The sequence below is a fragment of the Numida meleagris genome, chromosome 32 (genome assembly GCF_002078875.1).
Source record: "Numida meleagris isolate 19003 breed g44 Domestic line chromosome 32, NumMel1.0, whole genome shotgun sequence".
Lineage (NCBI taxonomy): Eukaryota > Metazoa > Chordata > Aves > Galliformes > Numididae > Numida > Numida meleagris.
The window spans coordinates 74,245-90,794 of record NC_034437.1 but is presented as its reverse complement, the minus strand read 5'-3'; the positions used below and the strand labels follow the sequence as shown (position 1 = coordinate 90,794).

The 16,550-nt window shown below is 56.2% G+C and overlaps 1 protein-coding gene and 1 long non-coding RNA gene across 3 annotated transcripts in view; one reads left to right on the top strand and one right to left on the bottom strand.

Moving 5' to 3' along the window:
- Positions 4,953–8,797, bottom strand: FIGNL2 (fidgetin like 2). The gene has a single exon (XM_021379240.1). The coding sequence runs from the start codon at positions 7,981–7,983 to the stop codon at positions 5,791–5,793; it is 2,193 nt and encodes a 730-aa protein (XP_021234915.1). The 5' UTR covers positions 7,984–8,797; the 3' UTR covers positions 4,953–5,790.
- LOC110389238 overlaps positions 8,917–16,550 on the top strand; it is an 8,512-nt gene continuing 878 nt past the window's right edge. The window contains exons 1-4 of one of the 2 annotated variants that reach the window (XR_002433091.1): positions 8,917–8,951; positions 11,895–12,124; positions 15,192–15,347; positions 15,729–15,891. This is a non-coding gene — a long non-coding RNA (uncharacterized LOC110389238). Of the gene's footprint in view, positions 8,952–11,894; positions 12,125–15,191; positions 15,348–15,725; positions 15,892–16,550 lie in introns of both variants that reach the window. The other variant, XR_002433090.1, reaches the window with a different exon arrangement.

Sequence of the window (16,550 nt, the reverse complement as noted above, 5' to 3'; positions counted from 1 at the left end):
GGTGCATTGAGTGCAGAGGATGCTCCTGGCTCTGCAAAGAGTTCTGCAATGCCCTTGGCCCAACCAAGGAATTACTGTTGGAGTAGAAGCCAAAAGCTGTTCATTCCCCAGGCAGAGGGAAGACCCCTACAGAGGCTTCATAGAACCATGCTTGGATCCAGCGTGTCCTGAGCAAGTACCCGAGCCCACATGGGACAAGGAAGTCCCCATTGCAACAACCACACCGCTTTTGTGCAGAGCTCACCCCAAACTCAGTGGAGCACGCTCAGGCTCTTGGAGAGGCCAAGTGCTAAAGTGCCTTTGGAGAAACATCCTGCTGTAACCGCTGTGTGCTTGCTCCCTGATGTTCCCCTTCCCCTGCAAACACACAGCGCTCCCACGAGCCCCGAGCGGTGTCACAGGGCCAGCCCTCATTCCGCTCCAGAGTTAACACCGCTGTCCCTCGCATGGGGCTGACAGGGACTCAGTGGCCGACGTGCCGCAGTGCAGCAGATGGCAAAGCAGCGTCCGGGAACAGCGGGGCGGCCGTGCAGCTCTGACCTTCCCTTCCTGGAAGGAGCAGCCCCGAGAGGAGCAGCGCAGTGCCAGGAACCCACGGCGCTGCTGCTCCAGGAAACAGCACTCTCTGAAGGGAAGGAGATACAATTTCATTTAAAAAAGCATTCTGTGGTTAACTGCTTCGCTCGCCTTTTAAAGGCATCGTTGGTGCGACTCGGCCTTTATTTTATTCTCTAATGTTTCCATTTGGGTGGATCGGTGCAATCTGTTTCTTGATGCAAAACAGAGGTTTTAGTTCTAATGACAGCAGTGCAGATGGTGAAATGAGATCCGGAGTGAAAGACTTTTCATTACTGCCGAGAACTTCCTGAGAAATGGAGACAAACACCCAGACATGACATAACAGCAGGTGAACAACTGCTCCCAAAACAAAGCTCCCAGCCCCAGGAGAGCAAAGGTTGCTGAAATGCTCAAGCTCAGCAGGATGGGATTCCTGCACAGCTGGGGACGTTTCCGCACATGGAGGGAACATTTTCAGATGCATCACGGCAATGGCTGCAGCAGAGAACCCCCACCAGGGAGCAGGGGAAGGAGAGAAGAAGGGCTCGGAGACCTCATGCAGTGCTTGGAGACCCTTCCATCCAGGGGATCAGAAACTGAACCAAGGCTTGGGGAACACACTGGGGCCTTGGAGACCCCACTGGTGGCTCAGAAACCCAACCAAGGCCTTGGAGATCCTATTGGAGGCTAGGAGATCCCACTGGGTGGCTCAGAAACCCAACCAAGGCCTTGGAGACCCCATCCAATGGAGGGCCCTAATGGCTGCAGTGATGACATGGCCAAGGAAGCTTAGCCTGGCTCCATCCCTACCCAAGGACATTCCAACAAACACCCAGTGACAATTGCACAGGAGATGCCCATTGGGCATCCACCTTTGGATGCTCAAGGCGACCCAAGCCAAGGACAGTACACGGGGCTGCTCTCTGCATCTTGACCACTCCACAACTCTTTATTGGTACATATTCCCACCAGCACTTGATGGTGGTGCTCCAGTTTGGTCTTGCCCCCACCTCAGGAGGTGACTGAGCCCAGCACCCAGTGACAGGAGAACGCAGTGATCACAGCGACGAGGACGGAGGCAACGAACCCTCCAAGGATACCCGAGAGCACGGGGCCGACCCAGCCCAGGGGGCTGCGGGTGTAGGGAGGGGGCGGCCGCCTCTCAAAGCGCAGATCCCACGCATCCCCCGCACCCCTCCTGCTCCGCACCGTGCCATGGTGCTCGTCCTGCAGCAGCAGCGAGGAGGTGAGGTGCTGCACGCTGCGGCCGTACTCCTCCACGTTCCTGCGCAGCTCCAAGCTCCGGTCCTGGTTCAGGTTTTTTCCCAGCTCCCGGGCGATGTCAGGGCGCCCGATCTGGCGGAGGCTGCGGGCCAGTTGGTCCCACGATGTCACCTTTCCTTCTGTCTCCAGCCACCTCCGTAGAGCCTCCGAGCAGCCGGGGCGGTGGCGTGGGACGCGGGGATGACTGCTGTCCTTTGAGCTCTGCTCTGGTCCCCTCTTGTCCTTGAGTCCCATCAGCTGTCCCTGCAACTGGCGGCACTCAGATGGGGACAGCAGCGCGGCGATGCGGGCCATGGTGTGACGGCCAACGTTGGCCACCACCGCATCCTTGCAATGTCCACCCACGGCCACGAAGAGCAGGATGAGCCCCACAGGTGCCAGCGTCACTCCAGTGCCCATCGCCATGGCGGTGTCCCCAGCTGACATCACAAAGTGACACGTTCCAGGGATATGTTGTCTCCATCCCTCCCAGTGCTGAGCATCTCCTGTGCTCAGCCCAGCCCCAGGCCCACTGCTCCCCCAAATTCAGCACGGGGACAGCCTGGATGGGAGCTCCGTTCCCAGCAGAGCAGCACCAAAAACCACTGTTTGAGAACCATTTGGTCAACGCCCTCAGAAGCCAAGTTTCATTTTTGGGTGTACTGCCTGGAGCCAGGAGCTGGATGCAGCGATCCCTATGGATCCAGCTTGGGGTGCTCTACAGAAGGGCCAAGAACCTCGTGCTGCCTGCAGAGGTCCTCAGGGCACCTTCACCACTTCCAGCAGTGTCCGTCCATCCACCCGCCCGTCCCTCCAGGCCGTCTGTCCGTCCGTCCATCCGCCGTAACCACAAGGTGGCAATGCAGCCCCGGCCACAGCCGCCTCCCATCGGTTCACGCCGTTCCCATCCCGCTGTCGAAGCTCCGCTCTGCCCAGCGCTCCCAGCACCGCCCAGGATTGGGGCAGGGACCCAGGAGCAGCGCTGCTGTCCTGGAGGAGGGATTCCCCCAAGGCTGCAGCTGTCACACAGCCTTAACGAGATCACTTTTTCCACGATCCCCTCATTGAATCGCTGCAGGAAGGGCTTTCTTGAGCAAAAAACTCCGCTCCTGCTGCCGGGTGAAGGTGGGAGGAGAGGTGCACACCCCCACGGCTTTTGTCACTCCTGTACTCCTAATACCTGCACAGCCCATGGAGGGCAGACCCCAAAAACCTGGTGTCATGGTTTTGTGATTTTGTTGTGTTGGCACCTGGGCACGACGGGGTCAGACCAAGCAAAGGTGCAAAGTGCAAACAGCTCCTGCACAGATCAGACCTGTGTGCACACAGCAGGAGCAATCAGCAGAGCAAAGCACTGCAGGAGGAGGAGGAGCAGCACAAAGGCTCCCGTACCTCCAGCACAGAGAAACATCACCACCCAATGCCCCACAGAGGGAGCACCTCGGCATTTGCAGCGTGCCCCTCACACCCGTACATTTGCAGAGCTGCGCTTGCACCCGTGCGTTTCCAATGTCCTGCTCAGACCTTTGCATTTGCAAAGCAACCCTGACACCTGTGCACTTGCAACACTCACACCTCCTCCTCCTCAAACTGCCTTTAATGAGGGGACAGGGAACACCTGGGTCCCCCCTCCCCCACAAGCTGCCTCAAATGAGGACTGGGCACACCTGGACCCAAGTGGAAGGGATGGGCAGAGCTGGGCCCCAACTGCCTCTAAGAAGGGGATGGGTACAAATGTCCCCCACCCCCCCACCCCCAGGCTGTCCCCTATTAATGGGACAGGGCACACCTGGACCCTCCAGCTGTCCCCAGGCAACGGGACCCACCCTAAACCACCCCTAACAAGGGATGGCACACACCTAGACCCCAACCCACTGTGCCTCATTGCGATGCTTTCTCCCCCTGCAGTGCCCCCCACATCCCTCTGTCCCCCACAATGTCCCCCCATGCCCCCAGCCACCCGTACCCCCCATTTTGGGGCTGAAAATGATGGGGCTGGGCAAAAGCTGGTGCCAAAACCACGGGATCTCCGGAGGGTTTTCGTGTAATCTCTTTAATACTGTGTAATACTTTTCTTTTTAAAATACAGTATTTCTTGAGGTAGACCATTACAGCTCAAAAGCATTTCTTATCTTCAGACATCAATAAGACATGAATTAAATATTTTCATGTACAATACGTTGCAAAATGAGGTAGAAATGGTTACAGAGTGTGTACAAAGTCAAATAATGATAATTAATAATAATAATTAAAAAAAAAAAAAGTCTTCAGGAACCCAGTACCACTTTTTGGAGGAGACGGGGAGGAGGCGGAGGTGCATCCCCATTAATGCCCTTTGCGCGCACGCGTGCTCCCGTGCACACTTCAATGGGAAAACGAGAAAAATTGGGGGAAACCCCCCCAAATTTGGCTCCTTTGGCATCCTGAGCACTGCGGGGTGGGAGCACCCCATGCCCCCAACGCTTTTCTCCTGCTCCGCGCGCGCAGACCCTGAGGTTCGGGGGGAGACCGACTCCCAAACACAGTACATAGCACTAAATAAAAAAAAAATTATTATTACTTTTAAGCAGAAAATAAAATAAAAAAAAAGAAACCAAACCAACGAACGGAACGAAACCGAAACGCGACGACCCAACCAGGTAGGGCGTCAAGAGGGGAAAAGGGTTGAGCCAAAAAGTGGTGCTGGGGACAGCTCCCGACCCACGGCGCTACCGCCCCGTCCTGGAGACAAGGGCGCTCCACCCAACGCCACGGGAGCAACGGGAGCGAAAGCAAAACGAAAGGCAATGGAAAACAAAAGGATGGCACAGCGAATGTGAACAGCGCCCAAAATACATTCAACTTTCATCTTTGTAACAGCTTCAAGTTTTGTTGTGGGTTTTTTTTTTTTTCTTTCTATCTTTCTTCTTTCTGTCACCTTATTTTTTTTTTCGGGGGAGTGGGGGAAGCAAATGCACGAGGCAGCTTTGTCCGAGCTCTGCAAACCCTTCAAATCTTTCTCTCTTTTTTTTTTTTTTGCCTTTTCTGAGAAGATTAAAAGAGTTTTTAAAAACACATCCTTTTTTTTTTTCCTTTTTTTTTTCTTTTTCTTTCTTTTTTTTTTTAATGCTGAGGTAATTCATTTCCTGAGTAGTTAAAAAGAAAACAAAACAAAACAAACAAACAAAAAAATAACTACATACCTTACAAAAATAAAAACCAAGTCTAGTATATTAAACAATCTACAGCATTTTACTCCAAAGCCCTGGGTTCTGTGATCCCCCCGCCTCCCTCTCCCTGTGCCGCTTCCTCCATCGCTGTGGTCAATGTTTTGGTTGGGAATAAGTGAGAAGAAGGAAACCCTCTGCGCAGAGGCACAGGGGCTCGTGCATTGATCTGTAGAAAGCTTTAATTGCAGTGTGTTTTTGGCTCTGCACATTGCATCTGAGCAACGTGATCGAGCTGCGGATGCCCACTGCACGGGAGTTGGAACGTGTGACCCTTGAGGGCCTCTTCCAACTCAACTGATTCTATGGTTCTGTGATTGAGATGTGGATGCTCACTGCATGGGAGTTGCACTGGATGACCCTCAAGGTTCTCTTTCAACTCAACCAATTCCATGGTTCTATGATCAAGATATGGATGTTCACTGCATGGGAGTTGCACTGGATGATCCTTAAGGTTCCCTTTCAACTCAACGATTCTATGGTTCTATGATTGAGATGTGGATGCTCACTGCATGGGAGTTGCACTGGATGACCCTTAAGGTTCCCTTCCAACTCAACCTACTCTGTGGTTCTACGATTCTATGGTTCCATGGTTCTATGATCACTGGTCTGGAAACGGCTGCAAAGGGAGGCGGGTGAACAATAAATAGGTTATCCTGAGTTCAACGAGCGACTGCTTCTGAAAAACAAAGGACCAAAAAAGCCCAGTCCTATCAGAAAACCCTAAGAAAGAGGTAAGTTGGTTGTTGCCGGGTCTTCCCGGTCAGTGCCTGGACCCGTACATCTTATCCCACTCGGCGAACAAGTCCAGCTCCTTCTGCGAGGCGGCGGGGCGGACCTTGCAGAAGGCCTTCTCGAAGTCCTTGTAGGAGGTGGGTTGGATCTGGCCCGGCAAGCTGTGCAGCGTGGTGGCCCCGGCATGCTGGCAGAGCTGGATCAGCTCGCTGCCCGAGAAGCTCTCGGTGTGCTGTACCAGGGAGGCCATCTCCCGCTCGCTCAGGCAGGAGCTCTGCTGAGCCAAGGCGTGGTGGAGGATCTGCCGCCGGGCGATGCTGTCCGGTGGGGAGATGTAGAAGCGCTTGGCAAAGCGCCGGTGGGAAGCTTCGTCCATGCTGCCGGGCCGCGAGGTGGTCCCTATGATGACCACGTTCTGCTCGGCCGAGGTAGCAACGTTGTCCAGATAGGAGAGGAGCTGCGACTTGAGGTTTCCAGCCTGGCCGCCATCCTGGGCCACCAGCAAGGACTCCACCTCCATGATGAGCACCACCGAGGGCTGCCGGCACTTGGCCACGAAAAAGACGGTCTGGAGGATCTTCTCAGCTTCGGCTTTCCAGGTGGTGAGCAGGGCGGTGGCACTGAGCTTCAGCAGCGTGGAGCCCAGCTGGGTGGAGATGCAGCGGCTCAGGAGGGTCTTCCCGGTGCCGCGCGGCCCGAACAGAAGGATGGTTCGGGGCAGCCTGCTCGCCCCGGTGTAGGCACCAGGCCGCAGGATGGGCCACACCAGCTCCTCCTCAATGGCTGCTTTGATGGAGACCTGCCCAGCAATGTCCGTCCACTGCACAGGCGGCCCGCGCTCCACGATCTTGGTGTTCACCAACTCCAACATCAGTGGGTCAACGTTTTTGGGTTGCTCCTCCACTGGTTGGCTGCTGAAGACGGGCGCTTTGGGTGGCAGCCTCAATGGGAAGGGGTGTCCCGGCTCGGCCGCCCGCTCCCCGTTGGCAAGGGGAGGGCTGAACTTCTCAAAGGGCTCCGTGGGTCGCAGTGGGGCCTCCCCAGCTCCGTAGGGTGGTGAGACCACACTCTTCATCGCCTGCCCGCCATACTTACCGCTGTGCTCCTCGGCACTGCCCGCCGGCCGCTTGCCAGCGCTGGGAAAGCCGTTGCCTCGGCACTCACCGTTGTCCGACATGGGGTAGGGGGACTTTGGCTGCTCGTAGCTGTATTTCCGATACCTGCCCTCTGCTTCATCCTCCCCACCGGAGATATCGAAAGCCTTCCTCTTCAAGGTGCCCGTCGCCTCGGTGCCCAAGGGTGGCACAGCCAACGAAGCCAACCCAGCAGCTTGGTAGCCATAGGCTGGCACCACAGATGGGCGAGTGGTGGGCCCAGGGGCCGGCAGTGGGGTGGGCGCTGCGATGCCTGAGGGCAGGTAGGAGGTGGGGGGATGGGGCGGGTGGATGGCCCCGTAGCCTGGCTGCGTGGCGTAGCTGCCCGAGGCATAGTTGTAGACGGGGCCGGAGGAACCATAGCCTGGCACCAGGGCGGATGAGGGGTGTGTGGGCTGCAGGAGCCCCGAGCTGTGCAGGGCGGGTGGGTGTGGAGGGGCAAGTGCTGTGCTGGGCTGGGCGCAGTAGCCAGAGGGCAAGTAGGTGCCGCCATAGCCTGTGGGGTACTCCTGAGATGAGCCCAGCCCGCCTGAGCCGGCCGCTCCTCCACATGAATTCCCAGCGTAGATGGGATCGGCGAGGTTGGCCGACACCACCGGGGAGCCAGCGAGCCCCAGCGGAGCGCTACTGGCCGGCACAGGGGGTGGCACCACGGCCTTGGCACCGGGGAGGCCATCGTGGATGGGCGTCAGTGGGTAGGCACCGTCGGAGCCGTGAGGCACGGGCCAGGGCTCACCATCCCCTTTCTGCCCATTAACGGGCCCGAAGGCGCCATCCCCGTAGCCGCTCAGCGCCGGGCGCTCGTAGGGCGCATCCAGGACCCCCGAGTACTTCTCGGCGTACCTCTTGAGGAGGTTGGAGGCGGTGAGCGCTGAGATGTCGTCGTTGGCCCAGGCGTAGTTGAAGCGCTGGCGGGTGCTGGGGTAGAGGTCGGACTTGTGGGCTGGCGAGGAGGTGGTGGAGGAGACGTCGAGGTGCTGCTCTGGCCACTGGTTCAGGGACTGGGCATGCTCTGGTGACCAGTGCATCTTCAACAGACCTATGGGACACAGGAATCGTGGTACCATTAAGGATGGAAAAGACCTCAGTGATCATCAAAGTCTAACCCATCAACCCATGTCCACTAGACCATATCCCCAAGTGCCCTCCTGCACTGGCCAAAATCCACCATACCACTCTGTCCCCCTGGACTGTGTTGCCCCTCCTAATCCTGATCACACAGAATCATGGAATTACAGAATCACAGAAAGGCTTGAATTGGAAGGGACCTTCAAGATCATCTACTTCTAGCCTCCATGTCCTAAATTACACACCTTACAGTCAAAAAACCCCTCGACCACCCTTTTGCAACATCAGTGCAAACACCTTGCACCACTGATGCAAACGCTTCAGAGGAACCATTCAGTTGAAGCTTTGATGGTCACATCACCCAACAGAAGGCAACATCCACGTCATCAAACCAACCCACCACTCAAAAGATGACAACATCCACATCATCAAACCAACCCACCACTCAACAGATGACAACATCCACATCATCAAACCAACCCACCACTCAACAGAAGGCAACATCCATGTCATCAAACCAACCCACCACCCAACAGAAGGCAACATCCATGTCATCAAACCAACCCACCACCCAACGGAAGGCAACATCCACGCTATCGCACCAGGCCCTCCTGATGCCCACCTCCCAAATCCCACCAGCAGCTCCAGCTCCTGCACCCTGCTCCCTGTGTTTTATCTGGATCAGAAGCCAGGGATTGTCTGGCCACTGCACACCCAGCATTAACAGCATGTGAATAGATACATAATAATTGCAGTGAATGGAATATTAATAGCGGCTTGAAACAGTGATTGAGCACCTGGTGGGAAGGCAGGGCCAACCCAGGGGAGCTCAGGTGCAAGCAATACACCTGAGTGACTGGAAGTGGTGGAGGCCAGGATCCACCCCTTCCCAGACCTCATTTAAGGGTTGGTAGTGGAGGTGAGGGTACCTTGCTGGAGATTCCTGCCTACCTGAGGCCTCTTGAAGGTAAGCAGATTCTTTCCTTTGATTCTATGCCCACAGCTGTTGCATTTGAGCAAGTCCTCGCTTGCTTCAGCCTAGGATTTTGCTATTCTGCTGTTGTTGCTGCACTTCACGTTGTGTTTCAACAACACGTTAGTAGCATTTGGCCTATTATCATCAAATCATAGAACATCCTGAGTTAGAAGGAGCGTGTAAGGGCCATTGAGTCTAACTCCTGGCTGGGTACATGACACCCATATTAATTGCATTTGGTGTTTTAATAGCATTTGGCATATTAATTGCAATGAGAGAGCTGGAGTTTAGCCCAGGCAACGCTACAGTAACGCAATGGGGAGGGCGCAATGGGGAACGGAGCAGCCCCATGCAACCCCACGCATCCTGCACACTCCTGCTCAGGGAACAAAGCCTGGATGGGAGCTGTGCATCTCCCCAGTTCCCGAGGCGCTTGGGGACGTGGGCTTGCACTGCACACACGAACACACGTGGGATGTGCACCGTCCCACCTGGGCCTGCATCCCTCTGCTCAGCCCCTTGCAGCAGTGCACGTCCCTGCTGTTATTTCTCAGGGTAGGGAAGGCAGAAGAGCCACGGCAGCCCCCAGCCCCATTGTTATCTGCTGTGCTGCTCCCCCCAGCCCCCGCACAAAGCTGGAGCGGGAGGGCCCTCGCGCCCCATTCAGCCTTTAAGCCACTTTGTGACCGCGGCACAATTAGATTACTTAATGCTTTAATTGACTTATATGGCATTTGTGCTTCCACTTTGGATATCAAACTTCCACAAGAGGATTTAAATGGCGGCTTTGCGTGGCTTTATCCGCCGTCCCCCCTGCATTTACTCGCCGTTATTAAAGTGCTACCGATAGATAAATGCTCGGCCGGAGCCGGGCTGCAGGAAAGGGCCTTTCCCCCAAGCACAAAGAGAGCGCTTCCCAGCAAAGCTCTGCTCCTGCAGCAGATTTTCCCCCCGAGCTGTGCATGGGCAGAGTGGGTGGCGGGGGGTTGGAGTGGAGCAGAAGGCACTGAGAAGCGATGGAAGGGGAAAACGAGGCTTTGCTGAGGAGTGAGACATTAGATAGAGGTGTATTTTGGGGGGAACTGAAGCACCACGTGTTTCCATCCTTGCTCAGCACCGTGGCACCGAACAGGGGAATGTTTTCTAGGTCAGGGCCCAAATGGTTGCTGAGCTGCAAAAAAAAAAATAAAAATAAAAAAGCAGGTTTAGGCCCCAAAGTGCTTCTCATGGGTGCCCAGAGCCCCACAGTGCTGGAAACGCTGAGCAGAGAAACGCACTTTGCTTCTTCCCATAGCGTGGATGAGTGCCAGCGCCCGGAGCCTAAAAATCTGCCCTTAAAGGAAGCGCGGTGATCGCTTTGCAGTGCCTCGAGGAGGGGGAGCAGCCCCAGGGTTGGTCGGTTCATGGTCCTGCAGCTCCATCCCTGAGCAGCAAAGCAAATCCACAGGGCACGGAACGCAGCCGTGCATCAGCGCTGCAGCGAGCGGAGCACCAAGGGGCTGCAAAACCCGACTGCAAAAGCCCTTCAGCGCACGGTGCAGTTGGGAAAGGGAAAGCAAAGCCATGCGAACACCCTGCAAACCCGGCGGAGGGGGAGGGCTGGTGGGACGGGGAGAAGTTGTCAGGGGGCTGCGATGTGACGTGAATGAGCGCTCGGAGTGGGACAGATGTTTCAATGCTCCCCTTGGCAGTGTGAGAAAATTACTGTCCAGTGACCAAATGGCACGGCCGGTTCCCACCCTCGCTGCTGCCCCATTATCCACAGTGCAAGACAAAGGCGGGCGGGGGGGCTGGGCAGGGGAGAATCCTATTGTTCCCTCCCGCCCTAATTATGGAAATCTTGTTAATCTATTCAGCAGCGACTCTGAACTGGGCTTTTGTTCGGGGCCCTTCTTGCTGCGCGCAACCGGGGCGCAGCACCGAGGGTGTCCCAATGGCACAGGGTTGGGGTGCGCTCCCCCCACGTCCCCTCCTGGAGGGGGAGCTCGTGCAGCTGTGGGTGTCAAACACGAGTGTGCGTGACACGGCTGCGTGTGCACGCACACGTTGCTGGTGCTGCTGCTCGTGCGACAAAGCCCATGCAGGTGAACAGTGCGCAGCAGTGGGTGCTGATGGTGGCAACGGTTCAGCTCTTCCCCAAAGGGATCAGGTTCCTGTGGGTTTGGAGGGCAAAGAAGGTTTCCACGCAGAGCACCGAGCCAATGATGCACTGAAGTTGGGCTTTAAACCCAGACAAGCACCTGTGCTGGAGCAACCCTGCAAATGCTGGATGTGCCTCAGTTTCCCCTTTGCTCTGCAGCTGCCACCCAGAGCAGGGGAGGGAGCACATGCAGCAGAAGCAACCCAACGAGCCCCTCCTTTTGCACGTACCGCTGTCCTCTTGCTGGTTTAATCCCTGAGGGCTCCTTTTCTGGGGGAGGGTTTCTGCTTTTTCAAGACTCTGCATAGCTCCATCATCCCCTCATTGGCCCCAGAGCGAGCACACTCAGCTGCTGGGGGTCCCACTTCTCAGCCCAGCCCCTAACGCTTCTCACAGCCCTTACAAACGCTGCTCACACCGATCTCCTACAGCACACAGATGAGTTTTCCCAGCAGGATTTTGCTCTCAGCACCCACAGCTCTTTCCAGGCAAGCCCTTGTCGCATGCCCTTGCAGCATGGGTGGAGCTATTGCATGAACAGCTTTGCTCCTGCAATAGGATTTGCAGCACTGCAGCATTTGCATCAGCACAGGGATGCCCCAGGTCTTGCAGAGTGCCTCGGTGCTTTGAAGCCTTTGGGTTTTGCAGCTTTGCCACTGCGGGAGATGCGGTGCTTTGCTGGAGGCCGAGCAGCACGGGGATCTCCAGCACATGGGAGAGGGGGGGGGGGGGGGGGAGGTATTTATTGTAAACGAGGCATTTCCTGATGATCTTTTTGGGCTTCTGCCGCACAGAGCTCGTCCTGGCCCAGCTCACCCCTGGCTTGTAACAGCACCGCTGGCATTACGGCGAGTCAAACCCCGGCAATAAAGGAGAATTACAGCCAACGCAGGCGCACGCTTGGACCTGGGGGCTGTGGTGAAGTGCTGAAGTGTTTTCACAGTGAAGCTATAGATCACAGCAACGTTTGGGCCGGGTCACCTCCAGCGCATCCCCAGGAGCCAGCAGGGACCCCCACGACCTGGTAAGAGCTGAGGCCCCTGCAGGGCTCTGTTCTCTGATGGGTCTTCCAGGTGTTCCCTCTTTGGGGCTTCTTTCTTTGCTGACGCTCCACTCCAGAGGCTGCATCCCCCCTCTGCTTGCGGAGATGGACGGATGCACGTTGGCTTTGTGGGTTTCCTTACATCTCCCACCTTCTGCACTTCTTGCACAGTCACTTTGCTTCCAATCAGAGCAGAGCGAGGAGCACCCAAAGCCCCATGGTGCAGCGCAGCCATGAGCTCGGTCTGTCCATGGTGGTGACACGGGGATGTTTCCCTCTCCCACTCCTCCATGCCCAAGCCGTGCAGCTCACGATCCTCCAGCATAGCGCAGCTTTGGAGTTCTAAGAAGCAGGCCACCAAGACACCAGGTTGGGTTGCATGGCAAAGCCATGGGGAGCCAACACATCCCCAGCTGCCCCCAAACAAAGAGAAGGATGGGACAGTGACCATAGCATGGCCAGTGTAGGCATGGTCAAAGGAGGGTGGCAGCCCCTGTGTGCCCCGACCCCAGCCCACCAGGATCAGCCATCCACGCTGCCCAACCGTATATCATGCACGGAGCAGCTGGACACCAGCACGCCATGCAGAGGGCAATGGGCCACTGCCCATCTGTGCAGCTCCAGGACCTGTCCAGCAAATGAAAAATTAATACGTGTCCGCTCGGTCTGGCAGCAGCTGAGCATCGTCCCCCATCTGGAGAGGCAGGGATGGAGGCTGAGCGTTGGAGGAATCCCCAGGATCAGGGCACGTGTGCGGGGAAATTGGGGTCTTCTGACCCCGCTGTGCTGCCCCTGCCATGGGGGAACTTCAGCACATGCAAAACCCAGCTCCTTCTGACACTTCCTCTGCCATCGCTTCTCACCCTGCAGATGCTCTCCTGCTCCAGAACCCTCATTTTTTGTCGGAGTTTTGCTGGGTTGATATTTGGGCCACAACCTCCCAGCAGACCCTGGCTTGAAGAGCAGTTCCCAGTAGGAAGGGCTTTGGTAGAAGCTTTGCTGAGCGCTGAGGTCATTCAAGTCCACTTTGGGCAAATGTTCCAGTCCCACAGGACGTGGCCCACAGATGCTACTCCCAGGGCCAAAGCCTGACACCAAATTCTCATTCCTTGATGCCACCCGGGGCTCTCCAAAGCTGGGCTTGGATGCGGCACATTGGACCCATCCTATTTCCCAAGGACTCCATTAGTGGGGAAACACAAAGTCCATTTCTGATCAGCAGAACCATTTCCCCAAGCAGAGGTGGTCCCAGAAGGGGTCAAATGGACCCAATTTGCATGCAATCTGCATAACAAGAAGCACCCCAACGGCGCACCCCTCCCAGCCCCATCCCATAGCAAGGTGCGGGCCTTCCTTCTGCCCATGGACCTCTATGGAGAGAGGCACAGAAATAGCCTGAAAGTCTCCTCATGCCATCCTCTGCTCTGCTGCTCTACAGCCACAGAACCTTAGAATTCCGTGATCGCTGAGGTTGGAAGGGACCTCCCCAGACCACCAAGTCCAACCCCCACCCATCCCCCCCACACTCACTACCCACGTCCTGCTGTTGCACCCGTGGTTTGATTTGCACGCACCATGCATGCACCCAAACCTTGCACAGACCCTCTGCAGGACACGTGCACGAACCCCAGCAGGTTGAGAGCACTTATGCGCTCCTCCCTTTGCAAGAAGAAAGCATCACAGCTCTCGTTTTGCACCCGAGCCTTGCACAGAGCCTCTGCAGCCCGTAAGCACCGCGTTGGTGCACAGTGCCCCAAAAGCAAAAAAGCAATTCTGCACGCTGCCCTTTGCAAGACGAAAGCATTGCAGCTCTATTTCACTCTCCCACCAGCAACAAACAGCTTTGCATGCAGTGGGAGATTGGGAGACCCCCCCCAGCCACGGCCCTCCCTTCTCCGGGTGCTTTCCATGCAGCAGCTCCAACAACGGGCTCCCCTGGGGGCAAAGCCACGCCAGCAGCCCCCCCCCCCTCGCTCCCCCTCTGCTCTGTGTGCTCCGATAGGGCCGGGGGCTGCGGAGGAAGCTGCAGCACGGAGATAATTTGCCGCGTGCAGCGGAGCCTGGCGCAGCGGTAGCTGTAACGCTCCAGCTCCTATCCTCCACGGAACGAATCAATCTTAATTAACTCTAATTCTGGATAGCCTCCCTGCCCTAGCCAGCACCTTTAGCAACGCGGTTGGATTTTCTGCCTGGCTGCCCTCCCCAGGCAGCACGCTCCGAGGGGGAACTGAGCAAAAAATCTCCCAGTTTTACACCAATCCGTCCCCACCGTGCACCCCAGGGGAAGGCAGAGCCCATCCCGAGCCCACCCCGCGCTCCTCGGGGCGTCACGCACCGCACCGTGCGGAGGCCTCTCTCCCTCGGTGCCTTTTGTTTTCCCAAGCCTTTTGACTCCCCGATTCTTTCTTAAACGCCGCCCCAGCAGCATGAAAAGCCAAAGTCCCTCCTGCACTCCATTCACTAATGGATTTTCCAGCAGTTCCCTCTCTGGGGCTTCTTTCTTTGCTGACACCGCTGCCCTGTAGGCTGCATCTCCCCTCTGCTTGCAGGGATGGATGGACAGACGTCGGCTTCGGGGACCCACGCGCCCCTACAGCTCCCACTCCCCGTGCTCCTCGTGCAGTTATTAGGCTGCTAATTACAGCCAGGTTGGAGCATTGCTGCTGGTTATGACAGAAGGGCGCACTGGGTTAAGGTTAAATGCCAACCGGTTGGGAATTCGCCCCCAGCACATTGGGCACTGGCCCCCAAGAAGGTGGGAATTCACCCCAGCAAGTCAGGATTTGCCCCCCAAAAAGGGGAGATCCTGGGGACAGCAGGCCCAGCACAGCCTTATGAAGCCAGAAGTTGCTTCTCTGGGTTCTGATACACCACGGGAAGGCTTCACCCCACCCACAGACCAAAGGCATCGATGTTCCCAGTGCTGGGAAATGGGGAGCAGTCCTGAGTGCCCTGTGCAGCCTCCGAGCGTGCATCGATCGCGCAGCACCGGGCCCGTCTCTGAGAGCTAATCCTAGGGCAGAAATAATTCATTTTCCTCCCTTTTCAGCAGCCACTCATTAAAAAGTAATCACCTCGTACCAGGAGGATATGAACAGCCCAAGGTCAGATCCATAACTGCGTTCTTTCTGCAGCGCGTACCTGGAGCGCGCGGCCAACACGGTGACCGCCGGGAGCTGAGCGCTGCCCCACTGCTGTGCTCGGGGTGAGGATGGGGATGGGATGGGATAGAGATGGGATGGAGATGAGGAAGGGAGGGGATGGGGATGGGATGGGATGGAATGGGATGGGATGGAGAATTGGGTGGGAATGGAGATGGGGATGGGATAGGAATGGGAATGGGGATAGGGATGGGGACAGAATGGGGATGGAGATGGGGATAGGATGGGGATCGGAATGAGGTAGGAATGGGAATGGGGATGGGGATAGAATGGGGATGGGAGGGAGATGGAATGGGGGTGGGGATGGGAATGGAGATGGGGATCGGAACGTGGTAGGAATGGGAATGGGGACAGAATGAGGATGGGAAGGAGATGGAATGGGGGTGGGGATGGGGATACAGTTGGAAATGTCTCTGCAACAGCAGCACTTGGGTCACCCTATGGGGACACCGCTCTCCATCAACTCCAAGAACCCACAGCACTGAAGGTGTTCACCAGTTATTTTCACTTTGCGGATTTATGATTTTCATCTTGCTGCTACGTCACAGCGTGAAGCTGCCAAGTGCAAGATAAAACCGTAAGACACAGGTGAGGAAATGCTGAAATAACACGTGGAGAGCATTTAAATGTGCTGCCACGTCCCCGTCCCCACCTCGCTGCCCCATCTCCAGCTCCCGTTATCATCCTCCCCCCCATCTGGGTGACACACGGTGACATGTCCACCCCAACCTCCTGCAGCCCACTTGTGACATCGGGGGCACAGTGCAGTGTTGGATACAATGCCTTCAAAACCTCTACAACTGTCCTGTACAATGGCACAGAATCACAGCCCATCACCATTTAATTACACCATTCTGCAGCCATCGCTGCTAATTATACCACGTCCCCCCACTCTGGAAGGCACTTGGATGTGGGGTGTAGTGGGGGTGGCTTCATGAGCTCGAATGGAAACACAGATTGGTTGGGTTGGAAGGGACATTGGGATCATACAACCATGGTTTGTGTTGAAAGGGACCTTAAAGATGGCAGAACCATAGGATAGCTGGGTTGGAAGGGACCTTAAAGATCATGGAACTGTGGAACATTTTGGAAGGGTCCTCAAAGATCACAGAACCGTAGAATGGTTGAACTGAAAGGGTCCTTAGGATGACAGAACCATGGAATGGGTCAGAAGTGTCCTAAAAGATGGCAGAACCATTGGATGGTTGGGTTGGAAGGGACCTCAGGACCACAGAACCACAGTTTGG